Source organism: Perna viridis, chromosome 13, assembly GCF_037379345.1.
Source record: "Perna viridis isolate PV_CMFRI_1.1 ecotype Kerala chromosome 13, ASM3737934v1, whole genome shotgun sequence".
Lineage (NCBI taxonomy): Eukaryota > Metazoa > Mollusca > Bivalvia > Mytilida > Mytilidae > Perna > Perna viridis.
This window is the reverse complement of record NC_142457.1, coordinates 400,462-426,487: the sequence shown is the minus strand read 5'-3', so window position 1 is coordinate 426,487 and position 26,026 is coordinate 400,462. Positions and strand designations below refer to the sequence as shown.

General features: G+C 32.1%; 1 protein-coding gene across 2 annotated transcripts in view; it reads right to left on the bottom strand.

The window, feature by feature from the left end:
* Positions 1-24,104, bottom strand: part of LOC148599142 (ubiquitin carboxyl-terminal hydrolase 37-like) — a 29,120-nt gene extending 5,016 nt beyond the window's left edge. The window contains exons 1-19 of one of the 2 annotated variants that reach the window (XM_088557869.1): positions 24,032-24,104; positions 22,787-22,972; positions 21,444-21,615; positions 20,322-20,409; positions 19,046-19,120; positions 16,993-17,118; positions 15,378-15,503; positions 14,827-14,961; positions 13,803-13,929; positions 11,635-11,819; positions 11,010-11,075; positions 10,427-10,558; positions 9,106-9,270; positions 6,453-6,527; positions 5,948-6,059; positions 4,546-4,644; positions 2,739-2,838; positions 1,550-2,407; positions 1,096-1,178 (exon numbers count right to left, since the gene is read on the bottom strand). In XM_088557869.1, coding sequence (XP_088413995.1) covers positions 1,096-1,178; positions 1,550-2,407; positions 2,739-2,838; positions 4,546-4,644; positions 5,948-6,059; positions 6,453-6,527; positions 9,106-9,270; positions 10,427-10,558; positions 11,010-11,075; positions 11,635-11,819; positions 13,803-13,929; positions 14,827-14,961; positions 15,378-15,503; positions 16,993-17,118; positions 19,046-19,120; positions 20,322-20,409; positions 21,444-21,615; positions 22,787-22,963 — 2,901 coding nt within the window. In that variant the 5' untranslated portion in view covers positions 22,964-22,972; positions 24,032-24,104. Of the gene's footprint in view, positions 1-1,095; positions 1,179-1,549; positions 2,408-2,738; positions 2,839-4,545; positions 4,645-5,947; positions 6,060-6,452; positions 6,528-9,105; positions 9,271-10,426; positions 10,559-11,009; positions 11,076-11,634; positions 11,820-13,802; positions 13,930-14,826; positions 14,962-15,377; positions 15,504-16,992; positions 17,119-19,045; positions 19,121-20,315; positions 20,410-21,443; positions 21,616-22,786; positions 22,973-24,031 lie in introns of both variants that reach the window. The other variant, XM_088557867.1, reaches the window with a different exon arrangement.
* Between the last annotated feature and the right edge of the window lie 1,922 nt (positions 24,105-26,026).

Below are 26,026 nucleotides of genomic sequence, written 5' to 3'. Positions count from 1 at the left end.
AGAAACAACTATCACATTAAGGTATGTACCTCTAATGATGACTTCTTGTTTATACAAACAACATAAAATAACTTGAGTGAGGAGATGTGTCAATAATGTGTCTTTGTGTTGTTAATTTCCTTTTCTTTCTTTTTTTTTCGAAGAAGTGTCATAGTTCTGTTACCATTGAATTTAATTACTTTAGTAGTCGTAGCCTTCCAAAACTTAATTGTGTGTTTACAATTGGTGAAGACCTTTTGGTGACTTTTGATAGTTTCTACTTTTTTATTTAGGTTATAAGTGGGTGTATTTGTGGTTATTTTTTTATATCCATATTCTTTTTTAAACTAAATTGATTTATGCATTTCTATTCAATGTGTCCCACTTAATTATAAAGATTGCACCCTACAGACTACCAGATGATAAAGCAGGACACACTGGTATAATACAGGGTAAAGGTCAATATGTCAATTGGAATCAGTTTCATTAAAAACCACACAGTGGTTCAGTGATGATAAATCAGGATGCACTGGTTTAATGAAGGACAGAGGTAAAAGAAAGTGGTACTAGTTCTAATCAAATACACATCCTAATCAGCATAAATTGGTTACAAGGACCACTTCTGATTTGGCTATGCAATGAATCTAAAAATAGTAACCTTGTAACATTTGTGACTAAAATGCGGTTTATGATACTTATTTCTCAATGTTGTTTAATTTTCACAGCATCTTGTTACTGGTTGATAGTTCATTTTTATAAGTCTTCATAAGTATCTGGAGGTGACACATGTATGTCAAAAACAAATTATTTCTTCTAGTAATTCAAGACCACACCAGTCTTCTTTCGTCAACATGTAATTGCACTTTCGTTAAACAACTTTATAGATTGAAATGATGTTAACACATACCAGAATATTTGTTCTTTGAGGATTTAAGAGAACAATGAACATATAGTTTTCTCCAAAAATACACTCTGTCTTTATAAAAAAAATTGACTATACTGATGTAAAATATAGAGTATACAGACCCCCAAAAAACCATTGTTTGGTCAGTCAGTTTTTTTTTGCACCCTATATGGCAGAGTCTGAATCTTATATGGAATGGTAAAATGACAAACCTCATTATCTATTCTAGGAAGAGTCTCATCCTGATCTTTATCTGGGTTGTAATTCTCTTTGTCCCACTGGTCCATCAAGAAATCTGGAATGAGTATTAAAAATAAGTCTGATGAAATTTAGACCCCAATTAACATGTCCCTTCAAAGCAATTTAAAGGCATCTGGACTCTTTGTAAACTAAAAATCATTTCATTTTATTGGCCTAGCCAAAGTAGACTGCTTAAAACTGATTAATCAGAAAATATAAAACATTACAATGTTAACATGGAACCTGATTCTTAATGAAATATTTCTTGTCCTGCTGAGAACAACATTTATTTTAAATGGCTTTTTCTGAAACGACAAAACCACAATATCAAAAACACTATAGTTCTACATGTAAATGCAGAGCAGTTAAAACAGTTAGCACCTAAAGTTACATTAATTTATAAATGGTCATAAATACATGTATTACCATCGTCCTCTGTGCAGAATAGATCTACAATATCAGGTTTTTTCTCACTAATTCCTGAGCTATCATCCTCTATTTTGTGTCTGACCGTCCGTATTGGTCTAACATCATCAGCTGTCATTTCATCAACCATAAATATATTCTCTAGGTCAGTAGAAAGTTTGGGTTTTTCTGCAGCATTATAATTAGAATATTTGGGTTTAATACTACATACATCATTGCTAGCAGCATCTAAAATGTCTGATGCTAAATTGTTTGATTTTTCAGGCATTTGTCTATCACTTTCATTGTCAACACTACCATCTGAGATTATCATAACTTCATCATCAGATTTGATTTCATTAACAGAATTAACAGAATCATTAACATTTGAATCAACAAAGTCATTAACACATCCATCTACACCATTAAGATTGTCTTTTAATTTTTCCTCCTTTGTAGTAGAACCATTATTTCTTGTTCTCTCATCCGAGTGGAAGTAATTATCCTCTGATAATTCATGAAAAGTTGTTCTATTTTCACAGTGCTTGACTGGGGAAAAATTTGTTTTAAATAAAGGCCCTTGACATTTACTTTCACTTTCACTTTGTTTTAATTTATTTCCTTGTTCATTTTTAAAATATTTTGAAGTTTTTTCTTCTTGGTCCACAAACAAACCCTTAGCAACAGCAGAACTACATTCTCTTCGGATATCCTCTGAATTGTAGGCATTGGTAACTGTATGACATGCCATTTGGTTGTCCTTGGGACCATCTCCTGATTGAAATGAGTTTTGCATGAGTTCAAACTCCATCATGCTTCGTTTCAGTGCTAATTCAATTTGTTCTTCTTCAGTCATTATGCCAATATTTTTTTCATACCCTAAATAAAATTATAGATTAATACATGTTTTTTTTTCAAAATGCCCTTGTTAAACATCAACTAAATCTCGATATCAGCCTGAGGGCTTAAGCCTGAGAATTTTTTAATTTTGCTTAACTTTCATCTTTAGTTTTAGAGCAACACATGCATGGAAAGCTGAGGCAACTTTAAAATTTATAAGAAACACTCTAGTTTTGGAGGCTGACTTGATATTTTGCAAACATACTCCATTAATAAATCATCAATATTATAAAAGAATAGTTCCACAAATGCTCCTCCTCCTTGGTCTGTTTGTATTCTTAAATTCTATGGTCTTGTACATATATCTTACCATGATCATCATTCCTAATGTCTGATTCCTGCCGACTCATCTCTAAAACTTTACTGAAATCATTGTCAGGAGCACATCCATCTACTTCATCATAAAAACCCTGAAAATTTAGTGAAAATTCAATTTAAGTTACCGATACAATAATATTTAATGACTACTTCAACTTCTAATGAAGAGTAAGACTCTTATAAGTCTAAATATGACCAAAAAAAAAGACATTGTCAAATTGATGGCAAACTGGATTTTTTTTTAACAAATATTGTCGCCAAACTGAAGCAACTAAAGCAATATTTGTAAAAAGGGAACTCTACTTTCATTTTGTCACAAGACACAATATATTGAAATGTAAAAAAATCTGCCAAACACTTTTCAAGTTATTGCACGTACAATATTTCATACATCCCCAAACTAATACCTGATTATTTCCTTCTACTAAACTGGTTAAAAGAACAGAAACAATGTTCAGATGACAACAAAAGCAATACTAACCATATTCACTAAGGCAATTTACATGAAAATTGTTAAAAAAATGGATGGATGGACAGACAGACTGCTGACACAATCATTCCTGCATTTTGTGTGAAGACACTAAGAAATGCTGCATTAGAGAATTTAATTGTACAGTTTTGTGGCCTATCGATCAAAACCTTTTACACATGTAAACAATGAGTGATTATTTTTAAAGGAAAGAGACCACAAAATGGTATAGAACATAAAATCATATCATTTTTCAACACTTCTTAAGCATTCTCTGGTTAAAAAAAATAGAAATAGTTACTTATCAGGTTACAGTTATTTCAGGTAAGAATACTTGGCAAAAGAACAAAGATCATGGCCTTTGACCTTGAAAGTCCTACTGTCACCTTGAAAATGTAGAAAAAAGAGTCAGAGTAATCAAGGGAACCAAAATTCTATCAGAAATCAAAAGAATGTAATCCATGGACAAAGACCAGACATACACAACAAAGAACATAACATAACCATAATAATATGTACAAAGCACCATAAGTAAATGAGCAACTCAAACTACACTAAAAACTGAGAGCATGGACCAGGTGCACCGATAAAAGCGTCCTCTGCTTTTCTAGATATTTGGTATCCAGCATCAGGAATTGGTCCTACAATGTTGGATCCAACAGAAATAGCCTAAATTTCATTTAATTGGAAGTAGATATCCAACAGGCCTGAAATCCGATCCAACATTGTGAGGCCACTTCCTGATGCTGGATACCAAAAATCAAGAGGCTGTGATAAGTAGTCGCTGTGAAAAGTGTTACAAAAAAATTTCCCAGCCTGTCCAACATTCATCTTACTATAACCCGATTTTCACATGTTAAATTCAATAAAAAAAACATTTGAGACTGTCTAAAATTTAAGAATGAATTGAAATTTGAAGGAAGTGTCCTCTACAGTATTCAAAATAATGTATATAATTAATGGATTGTAAAGTAACAATACTTGTGTGAGAACTACAGTACCCCATCAGTCTTCAAGATTGATGGGGCAGTCTACTTCTCACACAAAATTCTGACAACAGTTCTCTATCATTAGCTTCCATCAGAACTATAGTATCCCACCCTCTATCATTAGCTTCCATCAGAAATGGAGTATCCTAACCCTATGTCATTAGTTTCCATCAGAACTAGAGTACCCCAACCTCTATCATTAACTTCCATCAGAACTAGAGCACCTCACCCTCTATCATTAACTTCTGTCAGAACTAGAGTACCCCACCCACTATCATTAACTTCCATCAGAACTCTGTGTCCCACCCTCTATCATTAGTTTCCTTCAGAACTATAATTACCTGTGCTCTGTCATTTGCTTCCTTCAGACTAAGTTCCAGAGCTTTTGCTAGCTCAGGGTCATCATTGTCATCATCCAAGGTCATTTTTCTGTCTGTTATCTACAATAATAATAATCAGAACGGTTGTCTTTACAATAAACTTTTTGATACATGGGTTCAATCAATATGTGGGAGATTTTTTTAAATATTGCTAGCCAGTTAGAATATTTTCACACCCATCAGTATTTTACCAGCCTTGGGTCTAATACTACTGGTTTATCAAGAAGCTAGTATTAGCTTAGGGCCCTAACCTCATGGGTAAATGGTCCCACAGGTGGTCTAGGGCTTCAATCCACTCTACCCACTACTAGTTTATTAAACCAATCACTTCAGTTATCTAGATAGAACCTAAATTTGGTTGAAAAAAGCAAATTACACTTTTAAAGATTCCATTTAAAGATGTGAGGTAGCCGGGGAAGGTACTTTTCATTAGGTGAGTTCTATTGATGTTTTGTTTTAAACATTATATTTTGTCTAGAAACCTGAACACCCACTCTTATACAAAGAATAAAAGCACCCCTCTATCCCTCATATGTTTTACTGGAACAGCCCTTAAAAGACATCCATCTTCAAATAAGCATTGTCTAAAAAAAGACAACCATCTTCATGTATGTGGTCTAAAAAAATCCAACTGTTTAACAATAAGGAATATTTCAACCAAAACAAATGAAGCATGTATTTACATTCTTTGTGGTAAGCATGGATTGTTGTCCTAGGTATACCCTCACTTTGTGGTAAGCATACATTGTTGTGCTAGGTGTACCCTCACTTTGTGGTAAGCATACATTGTTGTGCTAAGTGTACCCTCACTTTGTGGTAAGCATACATTGTTGTGCTAGGTGTACCCTCACTTTGTGGTAAGCATACATTGTTGTGCTAGGTGTACCCTCACTTTGTGGTAAGCATGCATTGTTGTGCTAAGTGTACCCTCACTTTGTGGTAAGCATGCATTGCTGTGCTAGGTATACCCTCACTTTGTGGTAAGCATACATTGTTGTGCTAGGTATACCCTCACTTTTACAGAAAATTGATATCCAATGGCTAATGAATCACTTTGAATGTATGCCCACATACAAAATTTGAACTCAATCCATTCTGATTTGAAATAATTGAGATGAAATTTGGAGGGACATGTTAACAGACATACAGTTTAATGCACCAATGGATGACCAAGATGATTCCAATATACCACCCACTCATTGGATGAGGTATTTATTTTTAACAGGTAATACCTCTTTGTGCAACCTATCTACTTTAACTGTAAGAATTTTTGCATCTTCATCTTATGGTTTTATTTAAATCTTTTCTTAAAGGCTTTTCTCTGACATTGTGTTCTGGTATATCACAAAATCACAATTCTTACTATTTCAGGGTCTTCTTTGAGTTTTTTAAAAGGAGTACTGGTATGCTGTGTTGAAGTTTTATCAGGATCTTCATCAAAGTCTTGTAACACTCTGGATGGCCTGAACTTAAATCTGAAGTAAAGTGATAAAAATAAGATCTTTAACTAAAACCTCTGGGTAGTAAATGTATGTACTATAATGTTGACCAAGGTGAAAAGGGGGGATGGGGTAATCCAAAATCCCCTGTAAAAATAGTAATCTATACAAATGTAGTAGCAAAACTTATGGTTAGGATATCATATCTAGGTTTTCTAGATTAATAGGAAATATTGGTAATAAGTGTTTTGTCCTTTCTTGAAAAATTATATATTTTTTTAACTTTTATCTAGTTAGATCCAGTCATGACGGTACTGAAAACAATTTTCATGAATTTAGATACATTGTAAGTCAACCTTGGGAAGAAGGGAGAACTTTATGTACACGTCAGCATATGCCCTATAACTTTTCTTATGCGTAAGTACTTACGTTGGGTTTGTATCCAGTCTTCTTCGTGGTGTATTTTCATGTTTTTCCCTCAGTGGACTATCAGGTATTGACAAACTGTAAAAATGTATGTATATGAAAAACAATTTCTTCTTTCTTCATTTTTTTAGTCATTCTACCATTCCTCTTAAAACATATCATATCTAAAACACTACTCTTTCAAACCAAGCTGAATTTCGGTAAATTTTATTCAAAATGTACTACTCTTGCATAACATCTTTAAAATATTTACATAAATATCCAAAATTGATAGGGAACAAAACTGATTACAGATAATCAGTGATTTAGCTAGCGCCCGCCATTTTCGCCATTGACGAATGATTTTCGAAAGGGGCGAATTTTTCTCGTGCACGATACGTCATTTGATATTTCGCTCCCCCAAAAAAAATATCGGTAAAAAAGCCTCTGATGTTCCCATGACCCCATAATTGACAACTTTATTCCCAAGCCAATTAGGGTTTTACAATAAACAATCATGACCAATGTTTTGATTGCATCACCTTTGATCACACCTTGCTTGATCACCTGGTTGAGGCTAATTATCCCGACAAACAAATTAATTAACGGTAATGATTTGTTTGTTGAGCGCTGTGACACGTTCTCAAAGTACTCAAAATGTCATTGTATGTATTTACAATGGAAAGATGTTTGGATTTTTCGAAATCACAACTATGACCGCCATTACGAACTATTTTAGTACGTCGTCACATGACAACGTACCTAAAGGTCAAAAGACTAAAAATAAGTCAACTACTACAAAGAGTCGCAGTGATCGACTATTAAAGTCAAAATTTAAACCAGAGTGGTCAAAGTTATTTCCATGCATATACTACAAAGATGGGGCGATGTACTGCTGTGACTGCCAAGATGCTGGACTTACCAATACATTTTCTATCGGAAGCAACGCATTCCTAAAAGATAATATACAGCAGCATATCAACACTGCTGATCATAAACGGGCAGTCCAGACCAAATCCAAGAAGCCAGAATTTGAGCAAGGAGTGACTTTTCAGTGATTTTAAGAGGGCATTCACTTTGTGGTGCATGGCTAAGAACAGGAGGTTTATGCATTACTGATCAAGTAAACAGTGCTTTACATTCTTAGACACATGCCAACAATAGTAGCTGTTGTATATAATTTTCAGATTTTTACACACATGATATGAATGACACAGTAACAAAGTATTTTTTTGCATTTTTTATTCATGAATAGTTGCTAATGTAGAAACTGTATGTTGTTATATATTTTTTATTAATATGAATTATCTGTTATTTATATATCAGTGCTGACATAGAAATAAACATGTTACTATTTATAATATAGTTGTTATAAGTATATGTATATACATGCATGCTGATAAATTTGCCACGCGAAAAGAAAAAACAGTATTGAGATTTAGTCTTATGCAAAAGTGACTAATGGGTTGAAAATCCTGGCTAAATCCCTGCAGATAATGAAATATCAATACAAGAATATAACTCAAGATTTTATTAAAAATTTCCTAAATCTGTTATCAGTTTAGAATCCAATTGTTTATAAAAAACACTGTTGAGAATAACATTCTATGGACTATAGACTCTTTTGCCTTTTTATGTTCTTTATGCATGCCAAATGTATACTTCCTCCAGGAGAATTTTTATTCTACCCAAACCCTACTCAAGCATGTCAGGCATGTCCATCAACTATCTCAAGTTAAAACAAATTGTTTATTTCCTTGTGTCCTCCAAAGGAAGAGCAGCAAGTTAAAGAGCTGGGCTCATGCTACTGGGCAATTAGGTAGAAAGTTGCCCTGTGTTGCAAACTTTGCCCTCAGATGACACCAAAAAAGAAGTGGTTGCCCTCTCATTTTCAAATATGACCTAGAAGATTGGGACTGTATTCCTTCTTTTGGCAGTATTTTATCCAGTTATCTTTTTTCGATAAATATTCAAATAAAAATGGCATCCCTTAAAAAAAATGCCTAAATCTTCAAAATCTATTGATTATTTGGTTCCAAGCAAGTATTTCATTCAGCATTTTGTAACAAATATTAGAGACAGAATGCAGAATGAACATTCTTCACTCCAGCTTTCATTAATTCATACTTCAGTAACAACCTGCAAATTTGTTGTGCTGTTTCTTGTTGTGATAAATTTATCTCAAATGAAGATTTAGTTTATTCTTTTTCATATTTGAACAATAGATTCTCTGCACAACAGAACATGTCTTGAGATAAGCTTGAACTGACTGCTAAAATATGTGCCAATGACAAAATTTGAACACCATTTTGATATTCTTAATCAACTTACATTTATATCCGGAGGTATTTAAACTACGAAAACATTACTGATAAAGTGGGACCAAGAAAAAATTCCAGAATTGTCTGCATAAAATTTTCAATGCTGCTGGTTTTTTTTCCAAAATATTAAGCCACTTACACATGTAGCTTAAAGAAATAGAACATTCATCTCAATAAAATGAAAATAAACATCTACAGGAATGTTTTTATACATGTACATGACATTATATACCACTTATAATAAATAAAAAAATCTGTCCTCTCCCACTTCTCTCTGATTTTACTTTGAAAGAGGAGACACTTCCCCTGGCTTTTCCTAAGTAGCTTGCGCCGAGTAAGGGTCAAGAAACCTTTACCTTTTTGGTTCTGGAGGAGGTATTGCGGGAAAAGGAGGTCTGGTTTCTTCAATACAGTATGATTGTAGCGTCAAGTATCGAGGTATTGATAAGTTCTGTCCGGCCTTAGCTTGCTTAGACATCATTGCGTTGTAACTGTATCGCTTTAAATGTAAAACTAAAACTCTGCAAGACAAAATATCAAATATGTTAATATTGATGTCATGTGTGTTAGTGAGATAAATAACACTACGCAAAGTTTGAATAATATTGATTCAATACTTCTTGTTCTGGATACTGTGAAAGTATTAATGTTCATAGGGTACCAATTTTCCTGGTCTTCATGAGTAGGCCAAACCACAAAAATCTGGTTCCCAAACGAAAATGAGATTTTCATTGATGTGTACACTGAAAACCTCAAAACCACTAAGTCAAGAATCCATGATCCCTAATCCACAAAAATTGGTATCCATGGCTACTTTCACAGTAATACACAAAGTAAATACTCCTAAGCATGACAAACAGATGGAGTCCAGCAGCTACCACACCTGCTTCATAATGGGAAATGCATGTAAATAAGAAAAAATATTATAAAGATATTTAGCTCTGCTCAACAAACAGCAGGTCACAAAGCCAGAAACATGAAGATTGTTTTTGTCTTAACCTTTTGTCCAGAACAAATTATTGCATTTTGATGCACCTTACAGTTAAAATTTTGTCCATGGAACAACTGTATATATGTGTCACTCTAACCATATCGGTATATAATATCAAATTTGAAGATGAGTAAATGTTCCATGATTAATGAATATGTTGAATATTAATTGTTACAAAGCTGTAGATAAAAATCCAACAAAATGACAAATGTGCCTATTAAAGAGTAATCAAGGGAACCAAGGTTATAGCCGTAATCAAAAGAATGTAATCCAGGGACAAAGACCAGACATGGAAAACAGACATACACAACAAAGAACATGAAGTAACTAAAATCATACATACAAAGTAACAAAAGTAAATGAGCAACTCAGACTCCACTAAAAACTGGGAGCATGGACCAGGTGTAACGGTAGGGTAAGCGTGCTACTAATATTGATTTTAATAAGCATATCTATATGTACATACATGTATAATGAAATCATACCGAAAAAGATAGTGATTTCAGCATCACCAAGAAATTTTTTGCAGACAGCTTTAAAGTAAGAATTTTACACACAAGAGAATTTTAATATGCTTATCTTCAACTGATCTTGGTTTTATTTTTGTTTGAAAAAATTCCCTTGAGAAGATCCAATTATAAGACACATGAAATATTCATATGTATGCACATTTGTATTAGAAATACCTTGGTAACTTGGTAAATTTATGAGTTACTTCAGCTTTATCACAGGAACATTTCTCACAAGAATACTCTATCTTCTCCTGCTTCAGTGAGAGTTCTAAGGCATCCTGTAGTGATCTGGGATTGGTAGGGTCACTAAAACATAAAATACTATAATGGAGAAAAAGCCAAAAAACTGCTTTTAATAATTCAAAACAAGGTATTGTTTGAACCTGAAGTTATTTTGGAATTTAAAAAAAATCTAAAACCAACCCTTAATAATTAGGGGGTTAGTCATGCTGGCATGGCAAAGGGGATAGGTTAGTTGGATAACAAAAAGCAAGGAAAACTTACCACCCCCGCCTCTTAGTCATGATGATATGACTATTAAACCCCTTTAGTAGGGGTGAGTTTTGCAAATTTTTTGTTTGGGTATTTGTTTATTTAAGAATTGTCTATGATAAAAATTTTGTGTATTGAAAAATAACATAAATTTTCCATGTGCATATTGTTTATTGCGCAAAGTGCAATAAACAAAATATGAACATGGAAAATTTATGTATGAAATGTGTAATGATTTATATCTGTAAGGACTCCTTCAACCAACCGTGTTCTAGGCATGTCCACTGATAAGTCATTAAACTGCTCTTCTTTAGTCACTTCTTCACCACAACTGAAAACAGATAAAAATCACCAACATAATAAATACAAATACCTAACTGGAGATAATGTCCAGCTTAAATCACCAACACAATAAAAACCTAACTGGAGATTATCTCCAGCTTAAATCATCAACACAATAAAAACCTAACTGAAGATAATGTTCAACTTAGGGAATTCCAAAGAAATGCCAGGATTCCATATGCAAAAAGCTAATATAATTGGGCTATTAGATTTTTATAAGACAGATGAACAGACAAACGATTTAAACAGATAAAATGTGTGTTTGTTGTATAGTCCCATGATAGAATGACTATTACTAGAATTTTAAAAAAGTTCAATTAACCCATTTGCTATCAAATGTTGTTTATTTTTTTATTTTTCCAATCTGTGAAAGTAAGTTGTTCACTGTACATGTTTCCTGAAGTTTCCAAAATAATACTAAAAATTGCGAGTAATATTATTTCAAAATTCTACACTCAAAGCTGGAAATTTTTCTGGGTAACTAGCTTGAGAGTATGAAACAAGAAAATTCTCCAATAAATAAAATTATGAATTATCACATCACATACTTTTCACATCTTATTCTATGCAGAACTTCAAATTCAAAGTTCTGAACTGTAGGATTAATTAACTCTTGTTTCACACTGTTTTCTATGTCCTCCTCCTCTCGATGTGGACTTGGTGTAGATTTAGAAATCTTTGTAACTTCCTCCTTTAATTGATCGAGTAACTGACCCAGGAATTCATGAGCATCCTACAAGAAAAAAATTGCTATTTAGAAAATGGAAACATAGTAATTTGTCAAAATACAGTTTCACACTTGCAGTATTGCATGATTAGGGCTGTTCCATTTAAATCTATATGGGGAGGGGGATGCCAATTTTTTTTATTTTATCTTGGTGGGGGTAAAAAACATTTTACTTTATATATATTGGTAGGGGTTTGTTTGATAAATTGAATTATGTTGGTAGGGGTGAAATTTCATCTTCAAATTCAATACACCTTTTGGGTGATTTTAATGCTCTGATTTCCCAAAATTTAGAAATACATGTGCATTTTTCAAAAGATCGATCATTCTTTTTTATTATTTTTTTTCTGGTGGTGGGGGTATCTTAAGAATCTCCAATATGTTGGGGGTTGGGTTTTTTTTATATATATTTTTTCATATTGGTAGGGGGTCTTTTACAAGTGCGCTCTATCCCCATGTAAATTTAAATGGAACAGCCCTTAGAGAAAAAATGTGAGCTAAGAATTTATTTATTATAAATAGAAAATGTTATGAGTTATCTAGGTTATGTAGTATATATGGATTTGATACAATTTGATATTTTATGTATGAATAAATATCATAAATGTGTATTCTTGTTGTTAGATGCATATCAGACTTTGACTATGAGTTTTAGGACTGCAAGTACTTTCTCATTTAGACACACTATACATCCTGGGATGTTTATTCTCTCTGTTCAGACTGGTTATTTGCGAACTCCTTTATGACTTACACTTTTCATTTTTTCTTTGAGGAGACATATTGAATTTCTAGTCTCATATTTTAAATTGACTACTTCTATTTACTTTGTTTGCAGATATTCACATCTAAAGGTTAGTTACATTTCTTATACTCTGCTCTGATGCATTCTGTTTTCCATCGATTTATCTTTTCTATGAAAGTGGTATGATTTTCAGAATGAATGCAGATATTTTTTTCATTCGTATGAAAGTTTAGACTCAGAGATATTTTATTGGTATAACAGTTACAGCACTTGAAATATAACTATAACTATAGGTAAAGATTCAGACATTGGATCTAAATATAACTATAACTATAGGTAAAGATTCAGACATTGGATCTAAATATATCATTTTGATATCTATACTATTGTTTTTGTATAGAGTAATATTGAATGTATTCAGCTATAGACATTAAGACTTATGAAGTCAGTATTTTTTTATTTAGATCCAGTATGCATTGTATATAGTAAAGTCTATTTAAAGAATTTGACTAACTTAGTGGAAGTCAGCTAATCCTTTCAATGTTCTATAATTTAAAAAAAAAAAATTAGGTTTCCACAGGAAAACTCTAAATAAAGGTTAACTTTCCCACACTTCAGATTCGCTTTCCAAACTTAACAAATCCTATAAATAAATCAAGCCTACTCCTTGGTGAAGGGAAAGTGGGGCATAATAATTAACATTCCCATATCAAAATTGCAAGTTCCCCGGGTGACAGGAAAGTGGAATCCTAGAAACTGTCTTTGTAATCATTTACATGATTAGCTGTGTTCAGTTTGTGTGTGTTCGTTTACATATGTATTTTGTTTGTATTGTCTGTGTTTCTTATTCATTTTACAACTTACTTGTAGTTGTCAATTTGAGTGATCTGAGTATAGATCAGTGATATGAAGTGTTATATATTATATGATTTTGCAAACTAATTCATTGCCAGAAGTAGATTTAGTAGTATTGAATATTTGTTAAATACATTTAAAGACAAATGACTAATTAAAAACATAACTGACAGAATAATTTATATTTTTATAATAAGTGATAGAAGACAATCAGAGTTATCTACAATTGTATATGAATTGCATGCTATGTGTATTGTCTTTGTCTGTGTCCTTTGTAAATGTCTTAAGTTCGTATTTATTAAATTACAGGATGTTTAATCTCCAATAAATCTATAGAACCCTAGCAGATATATCATTTGGCATATTCTGATGATGTTAGTTACTACACTTACATGCTGTTGAAATCCGGAGAATCTTTTGGCTGAAGAGGATATGGCATGCTTCAAATTCTTCAGGTATTCTCGCTTAGAGAAGTCCGAGACAACCCTTAACCTTGAGCTGAAAACTTGAACCATACACCTGCAAAATTGAAACTGATTAAATGGCAAATCAAATTTTTAAGCAATCTGGAAACCTGGACCCAATGTAAGTAATCACTTCATCTAGTCTTCCCTCCTCTACACGTATAATAATTCCTCCAGTCATTTCACTCAAAGACATGATGAGATTTATTTTCTATGAAACATAAGCATGGTATTTTCAATAGACCCAAAGTTTTTAGATATAAAGAAAACTTTTTATTTTGTATGAAACAAGATTATAAATCTAAATATTTATCTTCAAATCTCTCCTGTATTTCAGGACGGACCATTAACAATGCACTATATGTGTAGATGCTGATTCATGAATGGCTCAAAATCCTTCAAAGTGACATATTTTGGAAATGATGTATGCAGTATGTTGTGATTATTTGAACTTATAATGCAGATAAACAGCTTCTTTTTTTAGGAAGTCTCACATATTCCTATTGGTTGAGACATCAGATATATAACATCATAACACAGTGCATCATTAACAGTCAAATGTCCATCTCTCATAGACATCAGATATATAACATCATAACACAGTGCATCATTAGCAGTCAAATGTCCATTCCTCATAGACATCAGATATATAACATCATAACACAGTGCATCATTAGCAGTCAAATGTCCATTCCTCATAGACATCAGATATATAACATCATAACACAGTGCATCATTAACAGTCAAATGTCCATCTCTCATAGACATCAGATATATAACATCAGTAACAGTCAAATGTCCATCCCTCATAGACATCAGATATATAACATCATAACACAGTGCATCATTAACAGTCAAATGCAATAGCTCCATCCCTCATAGACAAATCTTTATTACCATTTAAACACTGCTTTAAATGTTAAATGTAAAAGATGAAGTAGTTTATACATACTTATATAATGATGCTGGCTCTAATGTTTTCACCACTCTTCTGTTACCATAGAGTAGATCAGTTGTGAAGGTATCAAGGTTCACTAAACTCTGGAGTATGGCATTCATATAGCATGTGTTCCCTAAGTTAGAAAATCTGAAATAGATTGAAATGTAGGAGTTAATCTGAAATACCTGTATAGCATTCTAATAGCGAGTATTTCCTAAGTTCAAAAATCTGAAATAGATTTAAACACAGGACTTAATCAGAAGTTCATGCATATCGTTCTAATAGTGAGTATTTCCTAAGTTAAAAAATCTGATATAGACTCAAACATTGAAGTTACTCCCAGGTACATGTATATCATTATAATAACAAGTATTTCCCAAGTTAGGAAACGGAAGGCCGTGTATTGAATTTAATAATCGATTTTATGATGAACAAAAGAGATGCAAAAATGGACAAAATAGGAGTAAATATATTGCAACAGACAAAATGAAAAATCTTAGCTGTAAAATTTTGTTTTGGAAAGGCTAAATTCCACTATTATAAAACATCTGTTTGATACTAACCCCTGAAGGTTAGGCTGTTGTTGTGTCGAGTTGGATGGCACTGTAGGTTTAGGCCGTGTCCAGCTGTAATTAACTAAGCTTCTCTTAGGTGTAGGGTCTGGCATCAGGCCTGGTGTTCGTCTAGCACTGAAAGGATGATGGCAGATTGATTCTTGTTGGTTAACATCGAGTTGTAAATATTTCATGCATAATCAGGACAAAATTAAGATGAACAAGAAACAATAATGAACTTAATATCAAATTAAGAAGAAATGGGAAACAAGAAAAAAGATAAATTTTGACTGCCACTGGAAAATCGGAGAAATGAGTAGGGGGTACTAGATTTTCCCAAATAAATTTTCTCTAGTTTAACATGTCGAAGTCAATTTGCATAAGTACTGGCTAGAGCCTTAAGGCAAACACTGCAACTCCTATAGTATATCACAAATGTAACTAATAGTCTTACCAGTCAGACCTAATGGGCAGAATTTACACAGGTCCCACAAAAACGAGTTCTGCTGGACCTAATGACTGGCAAAATTTAGTCTGCATGAGTTCTCCAAAACTTAAATCTTTGTAAGATCTACAGCTCATTGTATTTTCTTTAGATCAATTTATGGAAGTAAACTTTCCTGTTCTCTTAGCTTTAATCAACCATTGGGAACCTGTATTCTCATAATCTAGTCACTTTGTACCACATTCATTGCAACCCAAACAATTTTGTTTCCAGTATTAAAATCTTGCTCTTCAAGAAGAAGGTATATTTTGTATACTTGAAGGTCAGGAATTATGTTATGGCTGATCAAATCAATAAAAATTGAAATAGTTCAGTGTTGAACTAGGACAATGGGACAATACTCACTATGTTATGACAATAATACAAAGTATAAAGTCTAGTGAACATTTAGCATATCATTTTACTTTTTTTTTATTAAAAAAAATTGGTCTAGCAAAAAGTTGATAGGGTCTGGCAGAACTTGCTACTCTGCTGACCCAATGTCTGACAGAAAAATAAAACTGTTTGCATCTTTGAGTACATATAAATCAGAAAACAACATTTTTTATTAAGTTTGAGAATTTCAGGAAAGTTATTTATTTGTGATTTTTTAAGGAGTATTTCATCATTGAAGTTACATAAACTTCCATTAATATCCTATCAACAAAAATGAATCACCAGTAAAGGGATCTGTATGTAATGTTAATTAACACTGCACTATGCAAAATACATTTCTTAAAGATAAATCACTACAACTTTTTAGCAGTTTCATGAAAAACATGGAGAAAAAAAAACTCTGAGCAATGCTGACTTACTTGATACCTGCCCCCCTCCACAATTTGGTAACATGTACCTTTTGACCACCTAATTATATTGGATCAAAACCTTAAATAGGAGGAGCATAATTGAAATGTCTAATAAAGATTCTCTGAAAGTTTTATTAAATTCCATTCAGTGGTGTAGGAGTAGTAACAGATAAGTAATTTGTACGCAACTGTGTAACAGGTCGAAGGATGGACAGACACTCTAGATACTCCCCTCTTCTTAATGAAACTATTTTAGTATATACTACATGCATTAGCTGTACTCTTCACATGAAAAACAATTTATGTGCAACAAAATTTAACATGTTGACAATACCTGCAATTTGAATAAGTATTCTGTACAGAGTTCCCATAAAACTTGACTGGTGTAGAAAGTGATGAGATCCATCCTTTAGATTTGTCATCAGCTCTCTCTAAAAACTTATCACTAGAGATCTTTTTCCTGTAACAAAGCATATATATATAATGCAATATTATACTTCATACAAAAATCAACTTATTACTAGAGATCTTTTTCCTGTAACAAAACATATATATATAATGCAATATTATACTTCATACAAAAATCAACTTATCACTAGAGATCTTTTTCCTGTAACAAAACATATATATATAATGCAATATTATACTTCATACAAAAATCAACTTATCACTAGAGATCTTTTTCCTGTAACAAAACATATATATATAATGCAATATTATACTTCATACAAAAATCAACTTATCACTAGAGATCTTTTTCCTGTAACAAAACATATATATATAATGCAATATTATACTTCATACAAAAAACACAAACTTCTATTGGATAAGCATTAAGTGTTATTTTGGTCTATTATTTTCAGGCTACATGCCGTAAAAAATGGTTGGTAGTTATCACCATGATTATCACCATGATATATCTACCTCTTGACTGGAAATGTCTCCCCTGTCCGTATGTGCATCCTTTTCATTTAAGATGACTTTAGTAAGAAGAATAAGTAGTGGAAGTGTTTGTTTGTTATTTTACTATTGTTGATTTATTTATATGTGAAAACATTTGTAAATTCCATTTGACATTCACTTTATCTGAGGTATTGCAACTATTATACTCCAGTTTCTTAAAGATTATGCACATTTGCACAAAATTTGGGATGTATTCAAAAGAATATTCAGTATAATATAACACACATTGCCTGCAACAGAGGGTGATACACTGAGTAACACACTCAGACAAAATAAATCACCCTCAACTACATCTCGGGTGGCTGACATTTCTACCTTGTGTGTAACTTTGTCGTATCACACTCTACTGCATGCAAATATGTGTATACTATAAATAACTTCTATGACATATTGTGTTCTGGTTGATTTGAGTCCCACCATTCATGATAAATAATTCATCCAAAAAACTTTAAATAAAATCATCAAGTTTAAGGTTTGAAACAGACCAAAAAATTTTTTTTTTCCATTCTATTTCTTTTTTCAAATGTTTTTTTTTTTTTATTCTATTTCTTTTTTCAAATGTTTTTATTCTGTTCAAAGTATGATTATTATGTTGCATACGAAATATAAAATATTTAGTTGTCCAAAACACATTTGCAATAAAATGGCTAAGACACAATTTTGTCACATAAACAAAAATGTTACATTCAACACCATGCAATCATTAACCAAAATCAAAAGAATTTCTATAATATAAAACTTGGGACGGTAAATGGACATAAATACTATTCCATAAAAAAACTTCTTTATCAACATTTAAAAATTACAACTTCTTGAACTTACATTAAATGTTGATCGTGACTTTTTTTCCTGACATTTGATTATATTTTCAATGATGACTTTGAATATTTTTTTTTCTTTTTTGGTGTTCGAACGGAGAGGCATTTTACTTCCTGAACTTATACATTTCATACTCAGACTATCATGTTCAAGTTTCAGTTTATTAAATCTGCTTTTCATTGAATCATGACCAAAAAATATTAATTATTTTAAGTTACTCATGGCATTAAAAGTCATTTTTGCATCTGAAATCCCTTATGTGTGAATCACTTCCATGGCTGATCTTTACATCAGTAAAATATCAATATAGAATCAATGCCATAAAATTGTCTGCCGACAAACATACATGTTTTTGCTGTAAATAAAATATACATTTTTATGGGCCCAGTCCCTTAAACTACTCCAGTCCCCAAATGCAAATCTCAGCCAATTCTTTTTTATGCAACTACTTGACTTGTGCCAGTTCTCTTCTGTCCCTAGCAATTAAGTTAGGCCAAATCTTTTAATTCAACTTACATGACTTGGGCTCAGTCCACTTCACTAAAAGTCTCCAGTCTCCAAAAAATGAATTTAAAAAGCCATTCTACTTAACACCGTAACATTACCTATTTTCTTTGCTTTCTTCATCACTGCTGTCATCAAGGGAAAAAGACCTCTTTTTACTTTCTCTTGATTTTACACTAAAATTAATCAACAAAAAGAAAATGAATAGTCAGATATTGGTTATCAAGAGCAGGGATCCTTTCACAAAAGTTAAGTAAAGTTGACTTGATGTATTGACATCATAATAGTAACAGTATTGTGATGTAATAACAACAATCAATTCAACTTTTTGTGAAGCTGACTATCAAAACTTAAATGTTATTTGTAAACAAAATGATTAAAACATGATTGCTGATCTCACAAATATTTCCTCCATCTGTTTTTCCCGAATTTTATATACATATACATGGAACAAGATTCAGCATGATAACACTGTAAAAATTCTTAAGCCATAAAAAATACATGTCTGTTACAGTAACTAAACCAACTCTATTTTTTACAGTTACCCGACAACAAGTTATTTTATCTGCAAACTGGAAATAAAATAATGAAAGTCGGTAATTTCCATTAAAGAACAGAAGTATATTTTAGATACATCTATTTCATTCCAGTGTTTGAGTTAACCAGGTGTTTTCACATTCATCAAAGTGTATCAGAAACCCTGTTGTAAACAAAAAGCATGGCACATGGCACATTATAGTGCTGCAATTTAATTAATTTTGTTTGTGGAGAACAGATCTCTTATTACAGCAGATGATACTGGACTTAAAATGAACATGGATGTATAGGAACAGTACCAGACAGCAGAACCCTAAAATATTACTCCAATATTTTAGTTGAACTAATCGTGTAAAACTTGTACTGCACAAATAAAATTTTTTGGAAAAAAATAAACAAACAAGCAACTGGTAGCCATACGTCCACGCTGACACAAAAAAATTTGGAAAAGTATAAGTCCTACAACTTCTATAAAATTTGTCGATTCAAAACGACAGCCCAATGTGATTAAGTAAAATCCATTTATGAGAAGTTGCCTTCAAAAATATGACCGGGGTGGTGGCGGTGGACAAAAATGAAAATGCCTAACTGCCAACCCTACTTTTGGTTAGAATGTAACCATAAACAGAGAAATAATATTCTATAGCCTTGCATTTTGTTTATTTTGTTATTAGTTTCTGCATTAATTTATTTACCCTATAAACTGAGAGAGATAAGCACCTGATAGGTCAAAGAATCACAATGAATTTTCTCATGAAAATAAACATGTAGTTACATCTACCAGTTTTAACAGTTTAGAGAGCATCTAATGACCTTTGACATTACTAAATTTACCTGTACCTTGTGAAGGTCTCTGGTGAAATGTTGACTTTCTTGACATGTGGTTTACATGGGGTAATCTTAACTTCAGATTTCACTCCAAACGATTCTGAAAAAAAAAAGTAACTAAGGGCTATTCCAGAAATGAATGTATGGGGGACACTCTTTATTTGACCCCAACATGCATACACATTTAATTGATAATTTTCTTTCATTAAGGCTAATTGTCTTAAATTTCAACCATTCATAAAATTTTAATAAAGGTGCACCTCCAAACTTCCCCTCACAATTAATTCTAGAATAGCCCTAAGTTGTGCACTCAATTCTTCAATACTCAACATGAAGTTCTGATACCTCTTCATACAGTAAAGGCCTTAGATAATTCATTATTGTTATCAGAATTTCCGATTTCCTATGAGATTTTTAATGGTATAAGGGAGGTAAGTCTTGCTAGAAATAAGCATATAAATCAGAAAAAACCAAGGCCATGGAAAATTCTAGGGATTTTTGCTTGAAATATCGTTTTATCTTTTTATAATTTTCTTCCTCTGCCTCTTAATTCTATGGTATGAATTCTATTAAATTTGACTCAGGACTCAGATGATTTAATTTCTCTAATGATAAATAAAATTCATCATTAAGTGGTTATACTTTGAAATATTTGATGTAATAGAAAAAAAAATGTTGTTTTTGAGGAAAACAATCAGAGAAATTATTCATGTTCATTCCTCCTCATTGTATAACATTAATTTCTTCCTGAATAAATGGGTATATAAAAAAAAAACCCAAAAATAGTAATACATACCTATATTTTTTGGATAATGGCCAATCTTAGAAAGAAAAACAGGTCATTAACAGTAATGACCAGGTTGCCATAAAGTAGAAAAATAGGAAGTAGAAGTGTATCAGACCTGAAATTGCATCCAACAATATGGGACCCTATACTGAAGTTTTGTACCAAGTATCTAGTAGCTGCAATTTAGATTTGTGAAAATATCTTCCCATCCCTTTTGACAAACATTCATCTTTGTATAAGACTGCACTATCTATGGGGAACATATCTTGCATTTAATAAAAGGACAAGAAAAAATATGTCTGTTAAAGGTTATGTGCCTACCCTAGCACATTATATTGATGTGTTACCTTCAGTACTGTTTTGAATTTGGAGAAGTTTCTGATTGATTGTTTCTTTATCTTTATGATCATTAGGTGAATGTGGTTTTAAATGGATATTCATTACTGAGCCGCCATTTGGTTGAAGTTCTATTACTAACTGTGCTTTACATATCAGTTTCTTTATAACACCTGGCCTCAGCTAAAGAAGAAAGAGAAATCAGTCTTTATAACACTGGAATGCAGCAAGAATGGAAGAGAAAACATTGGGAGAAATGAAACATTACATTCCAATGTTCTGAGATTTTTGTTTATTTTAAGTTCGAATCTGATGTTAACAATAATATTTTCTACAATCAATGTCTCTATCTGCTTTCCAAACATTTTTTTATGTATGGATGGCAAAGAAAGTTTAAGGTTCCACTAAAGTCAATATCTAGAACATTCCTCACTGAATTGTTTTCATTTATCATTTAAAGTATGCATTTAACATAGCTTTGAAACTTTGTTATATATATCTTAATGTGTCGTTCAACACAAAAGCATATGCCAAATTAAGAAAATTATTTTAAAACTTCTATATTTCACAAAAAAACAAAGTGTAAACAAAATATTTTTAAATAAATCTACAGCTTTCAAAATTCAGATTTTAAGACTATAATTCAGATATTCCTGGTCCTAAATGTATTATGCAGGGCAAGCAGGCATCGATTTTCATAAAATAATTGTCATTTCTTCATGTTTTAATAAATTATGATATTTTATGTGGTCCAGCCTAATACCATCATCAATAATCATAAGTTTTCTTAAAATCTGGTTTTTATTTTATAAGTATCTGCTTGTCCTGATGTTAAGGTTACAGAATATGTGCAACTCCAAACAAAACTATGTCCTGATAAAGCTATAGATTTATTCAAAAATTTTATGTTTACACTTGCTGTTTGTAAAATATACTAATATTAACACGTTTTATTAAGCAATGGACCATGCCTGTATCAAGAAGTATTTAGCAAAGTGTCAGGAATTTACTATTTACAATAATGAAATTGTCAATGAAAATAACTTGTCTATCGAAATCCAAGTTTTTGACTTTAGTGGAACCTTAAAGCATTTTGTCAAAATCCTTGGCAACTAATTCCCAGTATCTTCCCTCACAATACTTACTGGTCACTACTATTTGTGTTAAGGAATTTTTCTATATGTATTATCAAAAAAATAGCAGTAAATTTATAGGTGTGTTGCTTAATCTTTATATGGATATGTTCTTCAACAGGATACCATTTACATGTAATGCCTGCAGTATAATTTATTGTTCCATTTTTTCTCATTGATTCCCACAGATAAAAATCAGAAAACAAACTTGAATTTCTTACAACAACACTTTTCTGTGGCTTCCCTCGACAGACATCATACTCCAACGTCATCTTCCATACACCATTGAGATTTTCTAGAATCAGGACACCATTCTTCCAAGTGACATTACCAGTATCCAAACCAGAGTATTTCACTCTCCCACAGCACTGTAAATGATTGGGTCCAGTCAGCTGCATAATTGGTGTCTGTAATTAACACTTCAGTTTTTAAAAACAAGCATCACAAGAGATCCAAAACAAGTGTTTTTCCTACTATTTTGGGAAAGGACCCCAGGGCCCTTGCAATTTGAAAAAAAAAAATTAAAGACTTTAGGAAAAATCAATACATATGGATTTTCAGAAGCAATTCAAAAATAATTTCTAATTAATGATCATGAGAATTGACATCATTTATGAACATGGCACAGCATTTAGAATGAATATGCATTCATAGTAACCGTTTTCTGTTGATGAATCATTCATGTAATAAAGTTTATTCACACACATTTATGGTAGAATCATTAACCTTTTTCTCTCACTGAAAAAAACCTGATTTTACTTTTTTGGTAATTTATCAAACTAAAAATAGGGGGTGCTCCAGAAAACAAAATTTGGGTCCATGAGACTCCCTCAATGCTGGATTTTGCACCATTTATTCAAAAACTACTGGGGGCCTTGGCCTCAAGATCCCTTGTCATAACGTGCGCCACACAAGCACAGATGCACCGTTTACATGTTTCGTACAGCTACATTGAATATTTTGACTGCTACTTAAAGCCAATAAAGGAGAAGATCATGTTAATGTGCAAGTCATAAATATCTAAAAAAAATGTAAAAAAAATATCTGACAACATTGACAAACAAAAGGATTTGCAGTCAGTATGTCTGCGGACAAAAAAATCAATAAAGTCTGCTAATGATGTTCCTTCAGATAGTATAGTTCTCCAAGAAGGCAAGATGGCTATCCGCATGTATTTCAGTTTTCAAATTTGGTATAGCTTTGAGCATTTTACAAAAGCGTGTATTGCATTAAAGGTCATTTATTTTTGTTTAAATGGGTATGATTTTTCATAAGGGTCCGTCTTCATGCAAATGTGGTCTTTCCCGTTAAAACCGACCGACATCTATGCCACTGGTCATGCATAGCATACAGACGAGAGACATCCTGATGAGATTACATGTGATAGGCTACTTCAGCCATAATTTTAGATATTGGATTGGATAAAAAGAGTTCAAGTTTTTCATGTAATGAGAAATACACATTACCTCTAAATTCTTAAAACATTTAGTCTAAATTTGTTCGCGGCATTTTAGTAGAAGCGGAAATGAACAGTGCTGTGAAAAAATATACCAACTCCGTAACGGATCAGTCATAATTCCGGTAAATAAGTAAGTATGATAGTAACACGATAAGAATAACTCTTAATTTCATCGTGTCCCTCTAAAAAACAAATAAAGATTAAATAACTATACAGCATACATACAATGTTATATACCAGACTATAAGTTCTATGCATTTAGGCACCGAACATGTTAATACTGACAAGACAAGAACTGCATTTTTTTACATAAATATATGTAGTATATATGACTAGTAGAGTTTGTTGCATCGGAATTAGATTATAGTTGCATACATGTATCCAAGTCTTTTCTTTTCATATCAAACAGTCTCTGAGTATGGTTACATGTTTATTTCACGATAGTTATCACAACATACACTTGTTAATCCAGCTGGTTGTTACGGGCCTGGTGGTACTGCCTGGATGAAATGCCTAAAAAAAGAGACAATAAATATAAGACTGTTAATGTAAATTTGTAACATCTATTGTCAATTACTGTTTGAAGAATGTTTCTGTAATAACAATGTCAGTTATATTAATTTTCCTAACAATTGAAAAACCCGTCCCCCTCAACTCCCGGTTCCAGTCCTTTCAACTCCCGGTTAAAAAGGACCAAAAAGGCAACCGCCAAATATAAATTATGTTATAAAAACGAATTTCAAAATTTCATTAAAATACCTAATTGCTCCTTAATTAGGATTAATTACTTCTTTTCTGCAAACATGTGTTTTTAACAATTTCTATTATTTTTCTTCAGAGTACTAATTAGTTTATCATGAATAACAATACCTTGTATTTATTAAAACATCAATCATTTACCTGTTAATTGATAAGGGCGAAACAACTTGGGGCGAAACAACTCAGGGCGAACATGTAACTAGGGCGAAACCACCCGATACCATACTGGGCCTGGGGTTTTCAATGTTGCTAAATATTTTTTTCTTCTCTTCTTTAAATCATTTGGGTTTTTTAATAGCAAATTAATTATAAATTTGTTTTCAAGCATATGGCATATTTTTTTGCCTGTCAACTTTACGTGAAACAACAAATGGAAAATATCATATACATATCAACGGAGGGCACGTTAAAGTAAAGATTCAGTTCAATCAGATATTTTATTCTCCAATTAAATTAATTAGTAGATTTTCATTCTCTCCCGCCCCTTATTTCCTTGTTAAAGACTGCGATGGATGGTCGTTCAAATAGTTGAGACCATTCAGGGTCATTAATTATATAAGATCAGTGCTTTCGTAACAAATACGAGATTGTGTGTAATGTTGGATGGTATTGTTACTTATGTTAATAACTTTTTATTTGTTTTATTGACTTAAAGCCTGAAAGCACATGCTCCTCAAGTGGGCAGATCAAGCTGCATATTTTGGTAAATTTCAGAAGTTGAGTAGCTTCTTCCTTTCAGCTTTGAATTAAAAAATGTTGAGATTATGCGTACGCACATTAGTCCTAAGTGTTTTAAGGTTTCAAATAAGACCTTTAAAGGTTCCATTTAGATATGCACTTTTTCTATGAAGGTATTGAAAACTTTCAGTTTCCTTTATTTAGGATTTTGTATCTTGTAGGTTGATTGATTCAAACCTTTCGGTCCAATGTGGACCGAGTGTCAATAGAATAGTGTACGTCTGGATTTGCTTTAAAGAATTTTATTTGACTTTTCTTAAGATCGACATACATTTTTGCATCAAAAATTATATGAAGTCTATTTTAACGTGTGTTTTACCAAAGTAGTTTCGATTTTGGTTCAGTTTTGGCTCATGGTTTGCTCTGGATAAGACCAATGTAGAAAAATAAAATTATGTAATCATGTTTTTGATTTTTTTTAAAAAATGATATTTAACAATATTCTTAAGTAAAAATAGCTTCTATAATCAACTTGTTAAAGAGAAACATAAATACAATGGTTATC